Here is a 16,857-nt window from a genome sequence, read left to right on the forward strand (position 1 = left end):
TCGCAGTACCGTTCACTGTTATCTGGTTTGACAGTAGGGCTCTCCTTATTTTGTACCCACTCTCCACCCACTTCATCTTTTTAAATACTAATTGATACTAACATAAAACAGAGGGCATCTCAAAGTGTTTTTCCAAGACACTTTTTTCAAAGCAGCGTGTCAATATTCAATTGAATGGATTATAAATTCTAAGCACAAGGAGGGGTAACGAGCGAGGTGAACACAATGGGAAAGTCAAAATGAGAAAATCTTAATCGTAAGATATCTTTAATTAATGCTTTCGATAATATCCTTATTATAACAGTATCAGCCAGAAAACCCAACATCAAAAATCTAAATGTAACAGGATAATAATTTAACGATGAAACATCAGATCAAACAGAGAAAAAAGAGAGGAGAAAAGTCAAACCAAGCATTCAGAATAAATAATCGTATTATATTCATTTTCATTCCTCTCCTGTTCACATTGCAATCATAATTATCAGAAGTACCTTTATCATCTTTATTCATTTTGTTAAATGTAGAATTTGAGGGGCAACGTAAGAGCTGGGTCAGTCTGCAGGGACGAGTGGGGACAGGGGTTATGAGGGAGAGCTGGTTTGTGCTTCTCAGTTGCACATTCATTCAAAACTCATGAAGGGAGTGACCGGCACATGCACCAGGTTACAGTCGTCAAGCAGCTGGAGGTGGGTGTGATCTGGGGATGGGCAGATAAGGTCATGGAGGTCAAAAAACAGACAGCGATGGTTGTCAGGGTTCACAGCATGGGCTCCCTGCAGAGCACAATCTCCAGCTCGGAGCGGTACAACTTCCCCCCGTCCGACAGGGCCATGATGCTCTTCTTGTAGTCAATCAGGTTTTTGGTGTCCACCTCCTGAGAGAAGATTAGAGAAGACAAGACACCATTAACTATACAGGTGCTTCTGTAATGACACATTATAATGATAAATTCAGCGTTACGTGGGAATGAGAGCTAAGCTTCAAACCTTCCATATTATCTCACCTTTTTGTTCTTTTCATAGAGGTCACGCAACAGAGCATCGAGCTCCTGCTCATCAATGTAGCCGTTTCCATCCTGTAAGAAAGAGGGGTAAAATGTATCATATACCTGCATTAGAATTGTTCTCAATTCCATACTTTCAATTGAAGTTTTAAAAAGTACACTTCCCTTGACATTTCACTTATGAATAAAAAATATGTACTGTATATGGCTGCTTTAGAGCAAAAGCTTTAAATGTATAAGGAGACATTGTGGAGGGGGAAGGGCCATGGTACTGAAGTTACAGTGGTAGGGTGTTTCTTTGAGAAGGCAGGGAAACACACTGTCTTGGTTGCGTGCTGTCAAACATTTTGTATTTTTCAAAGCTATGCACATTTTAATTTTGGCACTGTGAGCAATGTTAGTGTTCAGTTGACCTGCTCTTTCCATTATTTTTACCCATAATTCCATAGCAGTGACAGCAGCTGCCAGTGATTCAGCTGCAGGGTGGAGGTTGAAACAAACGCTGAAATAATTATGCACGTAAATGTTAGCATTTGACACACATCATGTGTACATGGACTGCGTTTCATTTATAATTGAGCGTCTGCCCCAGTCCTCTCAGCAAGCATCTAGTCCAGACATAGGCACGCAAAAAGCCCTCTGCTCTGCTGAAGCATTTCAATTTTACTCTCCATCATCACTTTCATTTCAGTCCACATTCCAAAACTTTCAGCATATTTTTTCAACTTAAGTCACAGGCTCTAACCTGTCACTCAGAGAGTCTGTGAGCTATTTGGAGCCCTGCTAATAGTTGTCTTATGGATTGTTAGTACAATATTGTGAAACTGTTGTACGTGTAACCCTCAATAGAGAATAATGCATGCTCTTTTTGGAAAATGGAGCAACATACTTTAATTCAATAGAGAATAATGTATATGTAATGAAATATGTATCACAATACTGACATGTAGCCTACAAAGCAATGACGAAAAGAAATTAGCTGAGATACAGTGCCGGTTTTGAATTAGGCCAAATCAAATAGTCAATACATCAATCAATTCTAGGCGTATCAACAACACACAAGCGATACGAGTCGGTGTTTTACTTGTTTGAAGTCAGCTCCCTATCCACTACATGCCAAGCCAGATGTAATGCTATTATCCTAAGACATTACTACATTGCACAACAGCAGTTTGATCCTGAAATCTGGCATCACCTGTCCACAAATGATGGAATACATGTTCAACCAACACTCAAACAAGAACAGCAGGTGTACCAATCAAGCTTATTTACCTACCCGGATGAGCGGAAAGACCACTGCTTTGCAGAGAGTGAAATCAGTCATAACAACAACTCAGAGTCATCCACCAAACCTGATTGAAAGTTAAATACTGTACCTACAGCCAGTGGAGACCCACATTTTTAGCCTTTGTTTTCTTGAGTAAGGCAGCTTCAAAATGCAGATGTTTCAGCCTAGCTCAGTGCTTTCTGTGGTAGTGGAGCGGGCCAGCAGAAAAAAAGGAGCATTGCGCCGTGATTGGCTCAGTATTCTGTCACTCATGGGGACATTGCGCAAATGCCTAGCTTCAGTCCTTAAGTAAGGGTAGACATCCAAAATGTCAGCCCTTTGGGTCCTACCATAGAGTTCTATTACAAGTGACCTTCCAAGAAGGCTCAAGGTCATTGGCCACAGAACTTATGTCAAATCAGGTTATATCTACAGTAGCTTTGATTGGACTGATCATGTCAACATCATACTTTCAAAATCTTAGCTAGCAGTCATCATTGTGAATCAAGTCGACAATCTACTGGCAAATCCTTTCAATCCTTGTCATATGAAGAGAAATAATGCAGAAAAAATATAGATAAATCGTTTGGTGCTCATCGGCCATTGGACATAAACATTAGACAACAAGTTGGAAATCAACAATGAGTTGTTTGGAAGGAATTGGTGACAGTGGCTAACCGCAAGCATTGCAACTGGGAAGTCAGACTGGGAAAATACGTTTTGAATGGTCATCCAACTCGGAATTGTAAATCTTTTTCTTTGATGACAAAATTTGCCAACGAAGCCGCACAACAAGATGAGTCCAAAAATGTCTTATATGCTGCTGCATAAATTATGTAATATGCCAGGGAGATATGCAGCCATATCACCAATGTTTTTTAAAAAGGCAGTAAACGAGGCTGAATGAACTGTTTCGCTGCCAGACAAGGCTCTGCTGAAAGCCAGGTGTAGCGGTGGTAAGGATTCACTCCATGATGCTGAAAAGAAAGCTCTGCTGTTGGGACAGCTTTATGTAGGCCCTAACAGTTTGTGGGCACCGTTTGTCACCGTTATAGTGCAATTAATGTATTGTTTAGTGTTGTGTTGTGTAGTGCATCTACAAATATTTGGCAGGGAGTTTGCCCCACCAAGATTTACATGCTAAAATCGCCACTGCCTACAGTATATAGCAAACTGTACCCTTTTACAATATCCATTCCCATATCTGAATGTACCTTGTCGTAGAATGCAAAGATAGCATTGAACTGCTCAGAGGTCAGTTTGATACCCTGTAAAACACATTTTGAAATAAAAACATATTATAACAGAGCAGCATGATGTTACTGAGTTAGATTGTGCAAGTTAATGATTGTGTTCTGAAATATCAAATGATCACATTGCTGGTATTTTTTCTGCCAAAATTACTGTGGAAAGGGATTTGTTTGAAGGAACTATCAGTTCCTCTTGCACACTCCTCACCTGGAACTTCAGTAAGAAATTTTCCTTAACTGGGAGAAGCCTTAAAAGAGAAGAACAGAGAACAGAGAATAATTTCCATGAAACACTTGTTAGGAGTGTCGGATGCTGAAGGCACACATGAAATAGAAACATTTCTTCTCAGTTGCTGACAGTCACCTCGCCATTTCTGACAGGCCCAGCTTCCCATCTCCGTTTAGATCAAACATCTTGAGCTACAGAGAGAGAGCGAGAGAGAGAGAGAGAAAGACAGGGAGGGAGGGAGAGATAGATAGAGACATTAAAGCGAGGGGCCTTCACCAGTTGTGACAACAACATGTATTATTTTTATTTAGAATGCTACTCTGTTGTCAATCCGTTGTACATAGAAGTTGCTACTCAACATTAAGACTAAACAATACAGATTGGTTTTCTCCCAAGAGTAATTCAGGTCAAGCTTTAGGCATTGAGGTTCAAACAGATGTTTGAACATCTGCTGTTGGAACACACAACCCGTAGGACATCATGAGTCCCACTCCCAACCACATGGCAGCCACCAGCATGATGGGACAAGGGATACGTAGCTCCCTTGTTCACATATAAAGTATATTATACAATACCTACAGACAATGACTACAGATGTAGGATTTTCATTTGATCACTCTTTTGTTGCTGACAATTTTCCTGCACCGCAGGAAATGCAGATGAGAATCGTGATTTACATAAAGTCACTGAAAACCTGCACTAACACATGGATATATATATACAGTTTTCAACTTTTCATTTGGCCTCATTTTGACCAGCTAATATCCTAACCACCAATCAAGCAACATTATGGACTAAATGTTCAAATCCTGTAACTGCAGGAAGGCCAGCATCCCGGAGTTGCCTCTTCACTGTTGACATTGAGACTGGTGTTTTGCAGGTACTATTTATTGAAGCTGCCAGTTGAGGACTAGTGAGCCATCTGTTTCTCAAACTAGACACTCTAATGTACTTGTCCTCTTGCTCAGTTGTGCACCGGGGCCTTCCACTCCTCTTTCTATTCTGGTTAGTGCCAGTTTGCTCTGTTCTGTGAAGGGAGTAGTACACAGCGTTGTACAAGATCTTCAGTTTCTTGGCAATTTCTCGCATGGAATAGCCTTAATTTCTCAGAACAAGAATAGACTGACGAGTTTCAGAAGAAAGTTTTTTGTTCTGGCCATTTTGAGCCTGTAATCGAGCCCACAAATGCTGATGCTCCAGATACTCAACTAGTCTACAAAAGGCCAGTTTTATTGCTTCTTTAATCAGAACAACAGTTTTCAGCTGTGCTAACATAATTGCAAAAGGGTTTTCTAATGATCAATTAGCCTTTTAAAATTATAAACTTGGATTAGCTAACACAACGTGCCATTGGAACACAGGAGTGATGGTTGCTGATAATAGGCCTCTGTACGCCTATGTAGATATTACATAACAAATCAGCCGTTTCCAGCTACAATAGTCATTTACAACATTAACAACGTCTATACTGTATTTCTGATCAATTTTATGTTATTTAATGGACAAAAAATTAGCTTTTCTTTCAAAAACAAGGACATTTCTAAGTGACCCCAAACCTTTGAACGGTAGTGTACATGCGAGGATGTGGTCCATGTGGATCAATATACTCTAAAAGACCAGCCACAGAAGTGTAGTTATTCCCCTCACAGTTTTTTGGTGCAGGATGTGGTGGTGCTGGTTATTTCTCAGATAGGTCTGTGAGGAAGGCGTAGCCGAGGGAAGTCGTTTGGGGGTGGAGGTTCAGGGACTGGGGAGATGCAGATCATTTTTTTTGCCCGGGCTGAAGAAGTCTATATTGGTCCAGTAATACAGGACTAGTAATGGCCCAGTGCACTACTTTTGTGAAAAAAAATGGAACTACATTTATTTGAGTGTTTACCAGCATTTGTAACTTGAGTCTGATAATTATCTGTACAAAACAGGTAATCTGATAATACTTGTGAAATATAAAAATACTTGCTTGATATGTTTTCCAGTTTCTTTGAATACTTTGCTAATGCAACTTATTTCTATGTGAAAACTGAAATGTTTTTTTCATTCCTTTTCAGTGAGTGCATATATTGTCATACTTTTTTGCACTAGTCCCCTGTGGGAATAGAACCCACAACCGCAGCATTGCATCGCCATGCCCTACTAACTGAGCCACATCTTCACAACCCACTTGATGTCTCAATGTACTCAATTACTGTATTGTGGATTGTTTTTCTTCAGTCTACAGGTACAAACCTAGATCACCAGCCTATGTACAATACAGTAATGTACATTTACATTAAGTGGTTTGTAAGGATGGTAAATTAATACTGCACAAAAAGTGGTTGTTTTCCATGTTATTTCATCAAGAAAAATATTTAATTTGATGTGAATGTTTTGTATCTTTGCCCATAACTTTGTACCTTTGATGTAAATGTTTGAGGACAGGGTTTTATTATTTCTGGATTCCATTGGAATGACAATCGCAGAAAAAGGGACAGGGCAACAACTCTTATAATTCCAACTATTGAATCCTGCAAGATACTGTTCTTAATTATACAACTACCTTTTTTTGCCAAAGCAGAGATGCTGAAAAAGTTTTGTGCCTGTGCTACAGCCATCTATATTAGTCTGCTAATACTAGTTACGGCACAGCGCGCTACTTTTGTGAATAAAACAATTCATATATATACTTTTACATTTTTATTGTATTTCCTTTTTTCTGATTTTTCAGGGTGTGCAGCAACCCTTCTTCCCGCGGCTATGGATAAGGGTTTGGGAATGGTACAGGAAGTGATTCATTTAGACTGAAAAGACTCACTATTGTCTGTGTGTACTCGTGAAGCTTCTGGTCATCGTAGTGTCTGTTGGCTTTCTTCAGCAGGTCTGAGAGGAATCCCTGTGGAGTTGAGAAAGGTGAGTAAACTATAATCCCCTAATAGGTCAACGAAATCCTATGATCTTAGAGAGTCTGGCTCGTCTATACTTTAGCGCTGAGGCCCCAGTTATTGGTTTTCGTCAGTCATATAAGTATTGGCTTACGCAGAGTTGGAAGTGTCACATACATTCTCAGATCCTTCATTGACAGAAAGGACCGTTCTATCTACCACTACCAGCCTGTGTTACATTAACACCTGCAGTTCCCTGCAGATAAGACAGCAGAAAAGCTTTAGAAATGAATCAGTGTCAGACAACCGCATAATGGATGGTATTACAAGTCAGGATTTGTATAGTGTCCTTGTCTGACAGCCGTTGAGACGAGAGAAATTTGCATCGTCCCCATTTGCCTCACTGTATCAACACAACAACTATACCTGCAAGTTTTTGGGTGTTGGTTTCTAAACCTTAATTTACATTGTAAAGTATAATAATGCATCTCCTTGCCATCTTATATCGAATGACAAGAAGAGTTAGGAGACATTGGTTGGAGCTCTAGCATAGTTTTTACAAAATACATACTGTAAGCATGTCTTACATTGATGGTTAACAAGTGAGGAACCATACCTTCAGTTCATTAGCTTCAATGTACCCACTGCGATCTGTATCGTATCGTCGCCAAGCCTATATATGCAAACACATTAGAAAATTAAAAAATAGACATACAGCCAATCACTTGCTCCCACAGTAGTACCAATCACTTTGTAAATGAGCCATCTCATTCCTCCACTCACACTCAAACACCCCCATAGCCAATGTCCTTTAACACCAAAGCAATCAAACTGGATTATATTAATGGGATTGCATGTGGCATTCATGAATTACTCTCTGGAGGGACAGAGATCACTTTCAAAAGGAGAGGAACAGCACAAAAAAATCATATCCAATTTATGTGGCTGGTAATTGTTAGTTTTTTCTTCCCGTAATCACACTAGGGTTTTCATTATACTTTCCAGATTTCTAAATCCTATCTCCCACACATTGTGAGAGGGCAAGGAGAGAGAAATGCATTTTAATTAATGTTTTAATCTAGCAGCTGTCCCTGTTTCCAGAAAGGGCTCTTATCAAAGATAGATGCCCTCCCTCTCCAGGTCTGTTGAGAATTACAGCCGCACATCTATAATATATGATTCTGAAAATAGAAGTTTGTACTTCCTCATTCAATCCCTTTAAAAGTCTTCGCTACCACACCGGGTGATTAAAAAGCCTCATTTTCTCTTTCTCATGTAATTCTTCCTGCCCTTGACATAATAGGAGTGCAGTGGGTGACTGGATGGTCCCTCCTGGTATCACTGATAATCAAACTCTCTCCATTTGCACTGTATGAGAACTAATCTGACAGAGCTGTCAAGTGTCTCTGAAATGTAATCTCCTTTACCAGTGAGTGATTGTGGTTTTTCTCTTGGCAGAGGACACACATGACAGAGAAAAATAACCTGTGAGTAGGATAAATTTTTTTAGAGACTTTTCTCTCAAATGATGTATTACTTGCAGTGCAATTCCCTAATATGATTTGGGTATGATTTGGGATAGGCAATGATTCCAAAATGTAGATTGTTATGTGTTTTAATTGCTTTGTCTAATTGTTTTTTTTTTTAATTCTACCTTATTACAGTATCTCTGTATTTCCAATCCCACCAACACACATTATAAACAGCCTGTACGAGTCTTCACATTCTTACTCAAACTAAATGATCCCTCAAACCATCTATTTTCACCACTCACCGCCATGAACTCAGAACTGGATCCAACAAACTCTCTGAAGCAAAGCAAGAAGTTCTCCTCTGTGGGCAAAATCTGAGCCAGCTGGAGAAGGAGAGAAAGAGAGAAATTAATTAGGGGGAAAAAGATAACCTTTGTTTCTCTGTGTTCGATTGTGTGAAAAATACTGTTTAATAATAGAATCTTATCTCTTCGACGAAGATGACTCGAATGAAGCATAGATCATCGAGTCAATCAACAGTTTCAGAACACATCTACCATAACAGTGTCTGATTATTTCTGCATTGATATGCAAACTGTCTGAGATCATTGGTAATAATTCTCACTAGCATAATCAAATCCTCATTGATCTGAAAAAGAAAAAATGTCAGCTCACCTCTGACATCTCAATTCTCCCATCTGCGTTCTTGTCAAACTTCTGCATAAACTCCTTCATCTTCTCTCTGAAAGTGGAGTTTGATGGGTCCTATAACACATGCACAAATACACGCAAATATATGTTTGTCATGACACAAACATCAGTAAAGATCTGTTGTTAATTTTTTACGCAAACCGTCCTCTCGTGTTATAGGACTGTGGTCACACATATTGTTGTGACAGAGCTCGTTTTTTATGTTAGTGGTTGTTACACTGGGCAGACAGAGAGATTGTCTCTCTAAAACAGACAAGCGTCTTCTCCCCAGCTAAAGGGCTCATCATCTTCTAGTCACAGACTTTATGCAGCTACAGGGAGATGATATGTAACATGATTACTGATGCTCTCTGATTCCTGTGTTCTACACACACGAGATGTGGTGACACAAAGATTATTGCACTGACTCCTCCCAAGAAAGAGGATATCTTCCATCTGTGGGAGAACTCTCTGGAGAAATGTGTTGTTTTGATGTTGCTTAAATAATTAATTAGCTCTTGATTGGACAAATCAGTCGCATTTTAATTACTGCCAGTCCTAGATTGACTGGACAGCTTAGAGACATGAGTTCATATCTATAGGGCTTATTCCGGAACTCAATGAACCACCTACCAGAATAGGCCACAACCTTCATTAGTGAGAAAACGCCAACATATGACTGTTGGATTAAAGAACAAACAAAATACTACCTTTACTATTGTCAGTCAAATTTGGAAAGTTGGTGGTAGAATTACTTTGTACCTTTGCCTGTTAGCCTGTTAAAGGAAACTTACGTTACACCAATTACTATGTCCAATATGTGTTTGCATGAGGTTGTACTCCTTTGGTTTCACCTAATAAAACCCAAAACATATTTACTGTTGTATTTAATGACCAGAGCATGACACTTGTATTGAAAGTGGTCAGTCAATCCAGCATTACAGTATATCTGCTGTAGCATACATCATTATACCTCAATGGAAATAATGTTACAAAATGGTATTGGATTCAGTACTGTGAAAAATTCCACATAGACCCATCAGAGACAGAATAGGGCTGTGACGTACACTACGTAATGTATGTGGGCAGTAGTTATGTAAACATAGATACTGTATAAACATTGCTATGACATGTTTGATTGAATTGAGCCCTTAGTCAAGGCCCAGGGATCATTCCCTTACCACTCCGGCCCCTCTCCGTGCAATCTCCAACTCCCTGAAGAAGTTCTCCAGTTCCTTGCCCTCAATGTAGCCATTGCCTGCAGCAGAGGAAACAGGGATTTGACAAATCAGCCCAAGACTATATATCATACAGGCAGTGACTGTGAAGCATCAAAGATCCCCATGTAATGCATAGTAGTACCACTGTGAATGTGTGACTCTTGAGAAGTGAGATTGTACAAATTTGACAGCAAATTAGGCCAATGCTTCCCTGTTTTACAGTAATACTCCAGAACTAAGTTTGTCTGGCTTGCTTGCTGGCTGATTGGATGACTGGCTCAATGACTGACATAATAACTAACTAATTTGTTGTCCAGATGGTTAGCATGCTGCGAGGCTGGCTCTGGCTGACGTGATTTGTGAGATAGCTTGCACTCAAACGTTGGAACCTGCTTAATTAAATCCCTTGAAGGGGTCTCCCAGTCTTGAAATGCACTGCTACTCTCTCTTTTTCTCTCTCTCCCTCTAATTGAGGCCTCCAAGGCCTTTTAAGTCCAGTTATTTGAAAAGACAATGGGGAAATTTCTGCCTGGCATGACAGTGTAAGAAATCGATGCAGGAATCCCAACTTCAAATAAATGTGCCTAGTTGCACCCTTGCCAGGATTATTTGGATGTCTATAAATAATGGTGAAGGAAACGCTAGATCTTTAATCTTAATGTTGCTAAATCGAGGGAGACTAGTGAGATGATTATTATAGTGGCTTTTGACAAATACCAACAATGCCTTTCCTATCAGCTTCACGATTGAAATGTCTTTCAATTGCCTATGTATTAATTTGCCTGTGGATCCTAGTGACATTTGCACAAACCTGAGTACCGGAAGTCTCTGGGGAAGCACTCAGTTTGATATTTACCAGACGAACAAGTACATATCATTATGAGCAAAGCACATTTGCGTTTGATTACACAGATAACATAACTTGCTCTATATAGAGCGGATGTAATTTTAGCAAAATCATCATGATGCAATTTTATTTTATTATCTCTTTATTGTATTAACATATAGGTTTGTATAATAGCTTTACATATGATTTAGTTTATCATTACATGTTAGTATGACCAATATGATCCAGTGGTTTTATATGTTCGTTGTCTATGAACTTTGTATGAACTTTGTATATGTGTTAATAAATCAAAAACAAGCTGGAGGTGTGCATGTATACTGCAGTGTATGCTGTGTATGATGATGTGACATATACACTAGCCCACAGTAGCCTATGTACTGCAGTCTCCAATTGTTTTTCAATTATCTACTCATTTACTTTTTTTCTATTTCATTGGAGAATTGCAAATAACAAGTGTATGAACTGTTAAAACAAATACCAGCTGATTGATAACCTATTCCCCACAAGACAGGGAAAAGCTACAATACTAGAAAACATTATCAAGGGCCAACAACATGATCATGCAAAGTCTTTCAATGCATTATAACTGCATCATAAAGTATGCATTACTGAAATGTCAATATCAGACAGACATTAGTCAGGTATCTCTCTGTGTGTTCTCTATATCAAAATGTTAATCAACATCGTTGATTCGTCTAATCATTTCAGCACCATGGTCAGCGGCAAAATTGGTAGGCCAATCCCATGATCTGATGTTCTGGCCTAGCCTATTTGCACAAGAGCTGCAATTCACTGTGTACCATGTTCACATCCCTATGTCATGTTTTCTTTGCAGAAAATGCTTAATCCATAGAGACAGCGCAGTATAGGCCCTAATGGGTGGACCAACAGCACCAATCTCTAATTGTGCTCAGAGAACTAAACACCCAGAGGGAACTAGTACTGTAATCCGAGAGACTCTTCGCGCCTAGAGTATTATCATTCCGCTTCAACAAATGGCCGGGACGGAATGTGCAGTAACACTATCAATAGGGGAAAACAATTATGCCTAGAGGATGCCCAAGGACAATGCGCGTGGAGGGGCGTGGGCTCGTTCGCTCGAATTGAGCCGAGAACTCGTAATTTTATAGCATGTAATAGGCTACTGAAAGTAGATAGTTGTCTGTCTCCTCTGAGTTGGGGTTTCATATGTATAGTGAATTACATTCATATAATACTGGAATTTGATTGACAAACCTCCTTACATTTTAGACGCACCTTTTTAAAGCAGGATTCCAACCATCAGGTATGATGCCTATGGAAACTCTTGAGTCTGTCCTGACATGATCAAGATGTGTTTATTTTGTTTAATCGTGCTTTATAAAACAATACAGTGGAATAATATTATTACAATATTTAAGAATTCAGTCAAGTTAGTAAAGCCTAATTTTTTGATAGGCCTATACAAAAATGACACTTATTGTGTGGTAAGGCTACATATACGTTTTCTATGGACGACAGTGTGCCACACGGCCATCCCTCCTTTAGCTCACCGTGCACTGAGGTATAACCTAGACTTCTGATGCCTTTTGATCGATAGACTGATCTACGTTGTAATACTGATGTATTAGTTGTATCTGAATGGGTTCTTCTAGTAACTGAATAAAAGTCATGCATCCATACAACCAACCTTTTTAAATTAAATATTAAAATGATCAATTAATACACAGGTAGCCTATTCGAACCTTTCTAAAGATACATTATTTAGTGCACACAATTATTATATATTTTTTTTTCATTAGATCGAACAGAAACCTCAACAGTAACACCAGGAGTTATCCAGTTGCTTTTCTAACTGCCAAGAAAGTAAATGCACTAGAATGCTTATCCAGCATTTTTTGTCAAACACTTATTGTGTTGTCCAATCAAAATTCTAAGCATCCAGCAGTTTATAGCCCACGCTTTTTCCATCATGGCCAAAAGTGAATTTCAGTTATGATAAAACGAAAAGTATTGAAGGTACGCCTATGATATGTTTAACTTGTAAACTAAAATCTGTGATAGAGTATATGTAACCTAGTCTATTCGACATGTTAGCTTACATTTGTGTCTGCATTTGAAACAATGCCTCGTTCAAAAAAGTGCTGCGTAAAATGCAAGGTAACATTTTGGATAACTTTGTGCTCCGGTACTAACCGTCCGTATCGAAATGGTTCCAGATGTCGATGAACTGGGTGGCGCTCAATTCCGCCAGATGAAGGTGAGGAGGCTGCTGTGGTTTGTTTGCCATGTTCTCAACGACTTTTCCTCCTGTGCGCTAGAATATCCCCTGCGAACTTTTTATCTGTAGGACCACAATCCACACTGTAACCCCCCTGCGTGTTGCCAGAGCTTTTAAACCAAAGCAGAGACTGCAGTTCCCATGTAACCACGCAGGTGGCGCAGTGACACCGAGTTCAACGCCCTCACACCTCCATTCGTCTGCGTTCGCCTACTGATGCGAGGAATCGCGCAAGGCACAGGGACTCACTGTTCCATGCGGAGAGGGACGTTCAATAGTCGGAATGCAGCCAAAGCACTTCAATGGACTGAACCGTCTGTTGCTGTTCAGGTTTGAGCTCTGCCATCAAGAACCAGATTTCTAGGCTATGTGGCTTGAATTATGTAAATCACAATGAGATGCGCAGGAATTGTCTAGCTCCATGAGCAAAAAACTGCCGGTGTCATTTCCTTCCTTTATTTTCACTGTCAATTTGCATTCATGTAGAAGATGGGGATGGATTGGCATTGGATAGAGTGTTAATCCTTACTGTGTTTAAGTGTGTTCAATGGACTACATGGACACCTCTTAAATGTGTTTACAATCACAGTAAGAGACACTGGTCTCCAAGGAACTTCCCAAAGGCTTGGGTTAATTATCCTTTGGCGTTCAAGCATTGAGACTAGCTCAGTAAGGAGAACCAGAGCCCAGGGAGGAGTCGTGCCTGTGCCCTGGGACTGAGGACGCACAGCAGTAATTACTGTAGTCCTGCTGCTGCACAGCCACTGCACTGCATGGAGCTGCTGCATGCACAACTCACTCAGCTTTAATTAATGCCAATTACTCAGGCTTCAGTGAAATGATTCAACCAACGCCAGATTCATTAGAAATCCACACTCTAATCACATTTTACACAGCCCTAGAGGAATCTGTGATTAGGCTGCATTCTTTGAGGACCAGAACATCAAACCAACATTACAATTATAAAAATGAATTTTCCATGCAACTTATAACATACACTACATGACCAAAAGTATGTGGACACCGGGTCGTCGAACATCTCATTCCAAAATGATGGGCATTAATATGGAGTTGGTCCCATCTTTACTGCTATAACAGCCTCCACTCTTCTGGGAGGGCTTTCCACTAGATGTTGGAACATTGCTGCAGGGACTTGCTTCCATTCAGCCACAAGAGCATTAGTGAGGTTGGGCACTGAAGTTGGACAATTAGGCCTGGCTCGCAGTTGACTTTCCAATTCATTCCAAAGGTGTTAGATGGGGTTGAGGTTAGGGCTCTGTGCAGGCCAGTCAAGTTTTTCCACACCGATCTCAATCAAACCATTTCTGTATGGAGCTCGCTTTGTGCACGGGGGCATTGCCATCCTGAAACAGGAAAGGGCCTTCCCCAAAATGTTGCCACAAAGTTGGAAGCACAGAATCATCCAGAATGTCGTTGTATGCTGTAGCGTTAAGATTTCCCTTCACTGGAACTAAGATGCCTAGTCCGAACAAAGAAAAACAGCCCCACACCATTATTCATTCTCCACTAAACTTTACAGTTGGCACTATACATTGGGGCAGGTACTGTAGCGGTCTCCTGGCATCCGCCAAACTCACATTTATCCGTCGGGCTGCCAGATGGTGAAGCGTGATTCATCACTCCAGAGACCGTGTTTCCACTGCTCCAGAATCCAACAGCGGCAAGCTTTACACCACTCCAGCCGACGCTTGGCATTGCGCATGGTGATCTTAGGCTTTTGTGCAGCTGCTCGGCCATGGAAACTCATTTCATGAAGCTCCCCGATTATCAATTTGTGTGCTGACGTTGCTTCCAGAGGCAGTTTGGAACTCGGTAGTTAGTGTTGCAAACGAGGACAGACGATTTTTATGCACTATGCGCTTCGACACTCGGCGGTCACATTCTGTGAGCTTGAGTGGCCTACCACTTCACGGCTGAGCCGTTGTTGCTCCTAGACGTTTCCACTTCACAATAACAGCACTTACAGTTGACCGGGGCAGCTCTGACGAACTGACTCGTTAAAAAGGGGGCATCCTATGATGGTGCCACGTTGAAAGTCACTGAGCTCTTCAGTAAGGCCATTCTATTGCCAGTGCATGTCTATGGAGATTGCATGGCTGTGTGCTCAATTTTATACACTTGTCAGCAACGGGTGTGGCTGAAACTCATTTGAAGGGGTGTCCACATACTTTTGTACATATAGTGTACTTGTTTTGTTTGGACATGTCAAGGGTAATGATATTTCTGGTTTAGCATTTCTCTATTGGTTTATACAATCTTCTTAGTCATGCTCAACTCTCCTTGGACATTCAGATGGAGTTTCAATGGTCAATAATGTAACAATGATGAATGCCTTATCTGTAGGAAGCTCAGAAATTAGGGCACACCGTCTCAATATAATCCTCTGGCTAGAACTGAAAATTGTAAATTCGCTCAGTTATTGAGGAAATATGTCTTGTAAATCATTGTATCCACAACCTGGCAGTGTCACACTTCCCCTTGTCTCCTCATGACATACTGCAGGTTGGGACTACACTGGCTCTGAGACTGGCTCTGTGTTCTGACACTGACCAGTGCAACAGACATCTTTTGGATGTCATAAAGTGCTCAATAACTCATACAACTTTTTTTATGGAAAGTCAGCTAACATAATCTGAAATTAGCGGTCAGCTAATATGATCTGCAACAGACAGTCAGCCAATAAAATCTGAACAGTTGTCACCTGAATCTTGGCACAGTTCCATCCTCCTTCATATCCAATGCTGACAGGGCGGTTTGGGAACATTGAAAGCCTTTATTCAGCAGAGATGTCTCAGTCTATTTCCACCGCAGGTCTTTTCACCATGCAATCAATAGTCTCACTTCACATTTATTGGCAAGACAGGGACAGATAGATCAGCATTCTGAGATGGAAGTTGTCACCATGCAGAGTAGGAATACAGCGTTGACCTTAAAACAATAGCAAAGGCTTTCTAGTCCTTCACCCCCTCCCTTTTCTCACTTATCACTCTTGCTTTGTCTATTCAAGGAAGGTGGTCGTTTGTCCCCTTCATGAATATAGATTGATTGGTGTACAAACAGGGAATAGCAATTGTTAATATACATATTAAAACCATCTCTGACTCATAATGTTGTATTCAGTTGTGGGTTTCCCACCTCCACTGCTCATGTATTTATTTTAATTCTTCCTTCCGCTCTACTAGTTTATGATTTTAATGAACAAATAAAGATAAACTTAAGCAAACTTTTAAAAGAGTGTGTGTTGTTCAACTGTGCACTGTTGTGTGCTGGTGGGAATCTCCCAAACTGCTTTCGGAAATGAATACTTTTAAATCCCTCTCTTATTATGGCACTCTCTCTTTACAGGCTTTCTCCCTCTGGTTGCTTAGAAGATTTGAGCCAAGTGAGTGGGGAAATAAAAAAAATGCTTTCCATCAACAGTGGGATTGTACTGCACTGATTACACCAAAATGAAAAAGATAAAAAGAACAGGATGGAGGAGGGGAATGTGTGAGTAGTGTGTTGTTAAGAGATATCTGGGTAGAAGACAGGGAAAGCGTGCCTCTTGATCTAAAAATGAATATCGTTTTTTTTTCTGTGTGTGTTTGTGTAGAGTAGAAAAACCACACTCCAAACTAGTATCACATTCGTCAATCATTACCTCGATTTGTTGTGAGTGATTTACAAGTTTAGTGGCTCATATGGGTTTAGTCTTAACTGAAATCAGTCATCCACATAGAGACTTTGTAAAGCAGAGTGCC

The 16,857-nt window shown here is 40.3% G+C and overlaps 1 protein-coding gene across 1 annotated transcript; it reads right to left on the reverse strand.

The window, feature by feature from the left end:
* Window positions 1-250: 250 nt before the first annotated feature.
* Window positions 251-13,201, reverse strand: LOC139584733 (calretinin-like). Its single transcript, XM_071416896.1, has 11 exons — window positions 13,012-13,201; window positions 9,951-10,027; window positions 8,755-8,844; window positions 8,382-8,462; window positions 7,224-7,280; window positions 6,541-6,618; window positions 3,885-3,940; window positions 3,729-3,768; window positions 3,485-3,538; window positions 1,004-1,075; window positions 251-874 (listed from the first exon to the last, which is right to left on the reverse strand). Exons 1-11 carry the CDS (start codon window positions 13,103-13,105, stop codon window positions 758-760), a joined length of 816 nt encoding a protein of 271 aa, XP_071272997.1. The 5' UTR covers window positions 13,106-13,201; the 3' UTR covers window positions 251-757.
* Between the last annotated feature and the right edge of the window lie 3,656 nt (window positions 13,202-16,857).

Source organism: Salvelinus alpinus, chromosome 9 (genome assembly GCF_045679555.1).
Source record: "Salvelinus alpinus chromosome 9, SLU_Salpinus.1, whole genome shotgun sequence".
In the NCBI taxonomy this organism is placed as follows: Eukaryota; Metazoa; Chordata; class Actinopteri; order Salmoniformes; family Salmonidae; genus Salvelinus; species Salvelinus alpinus.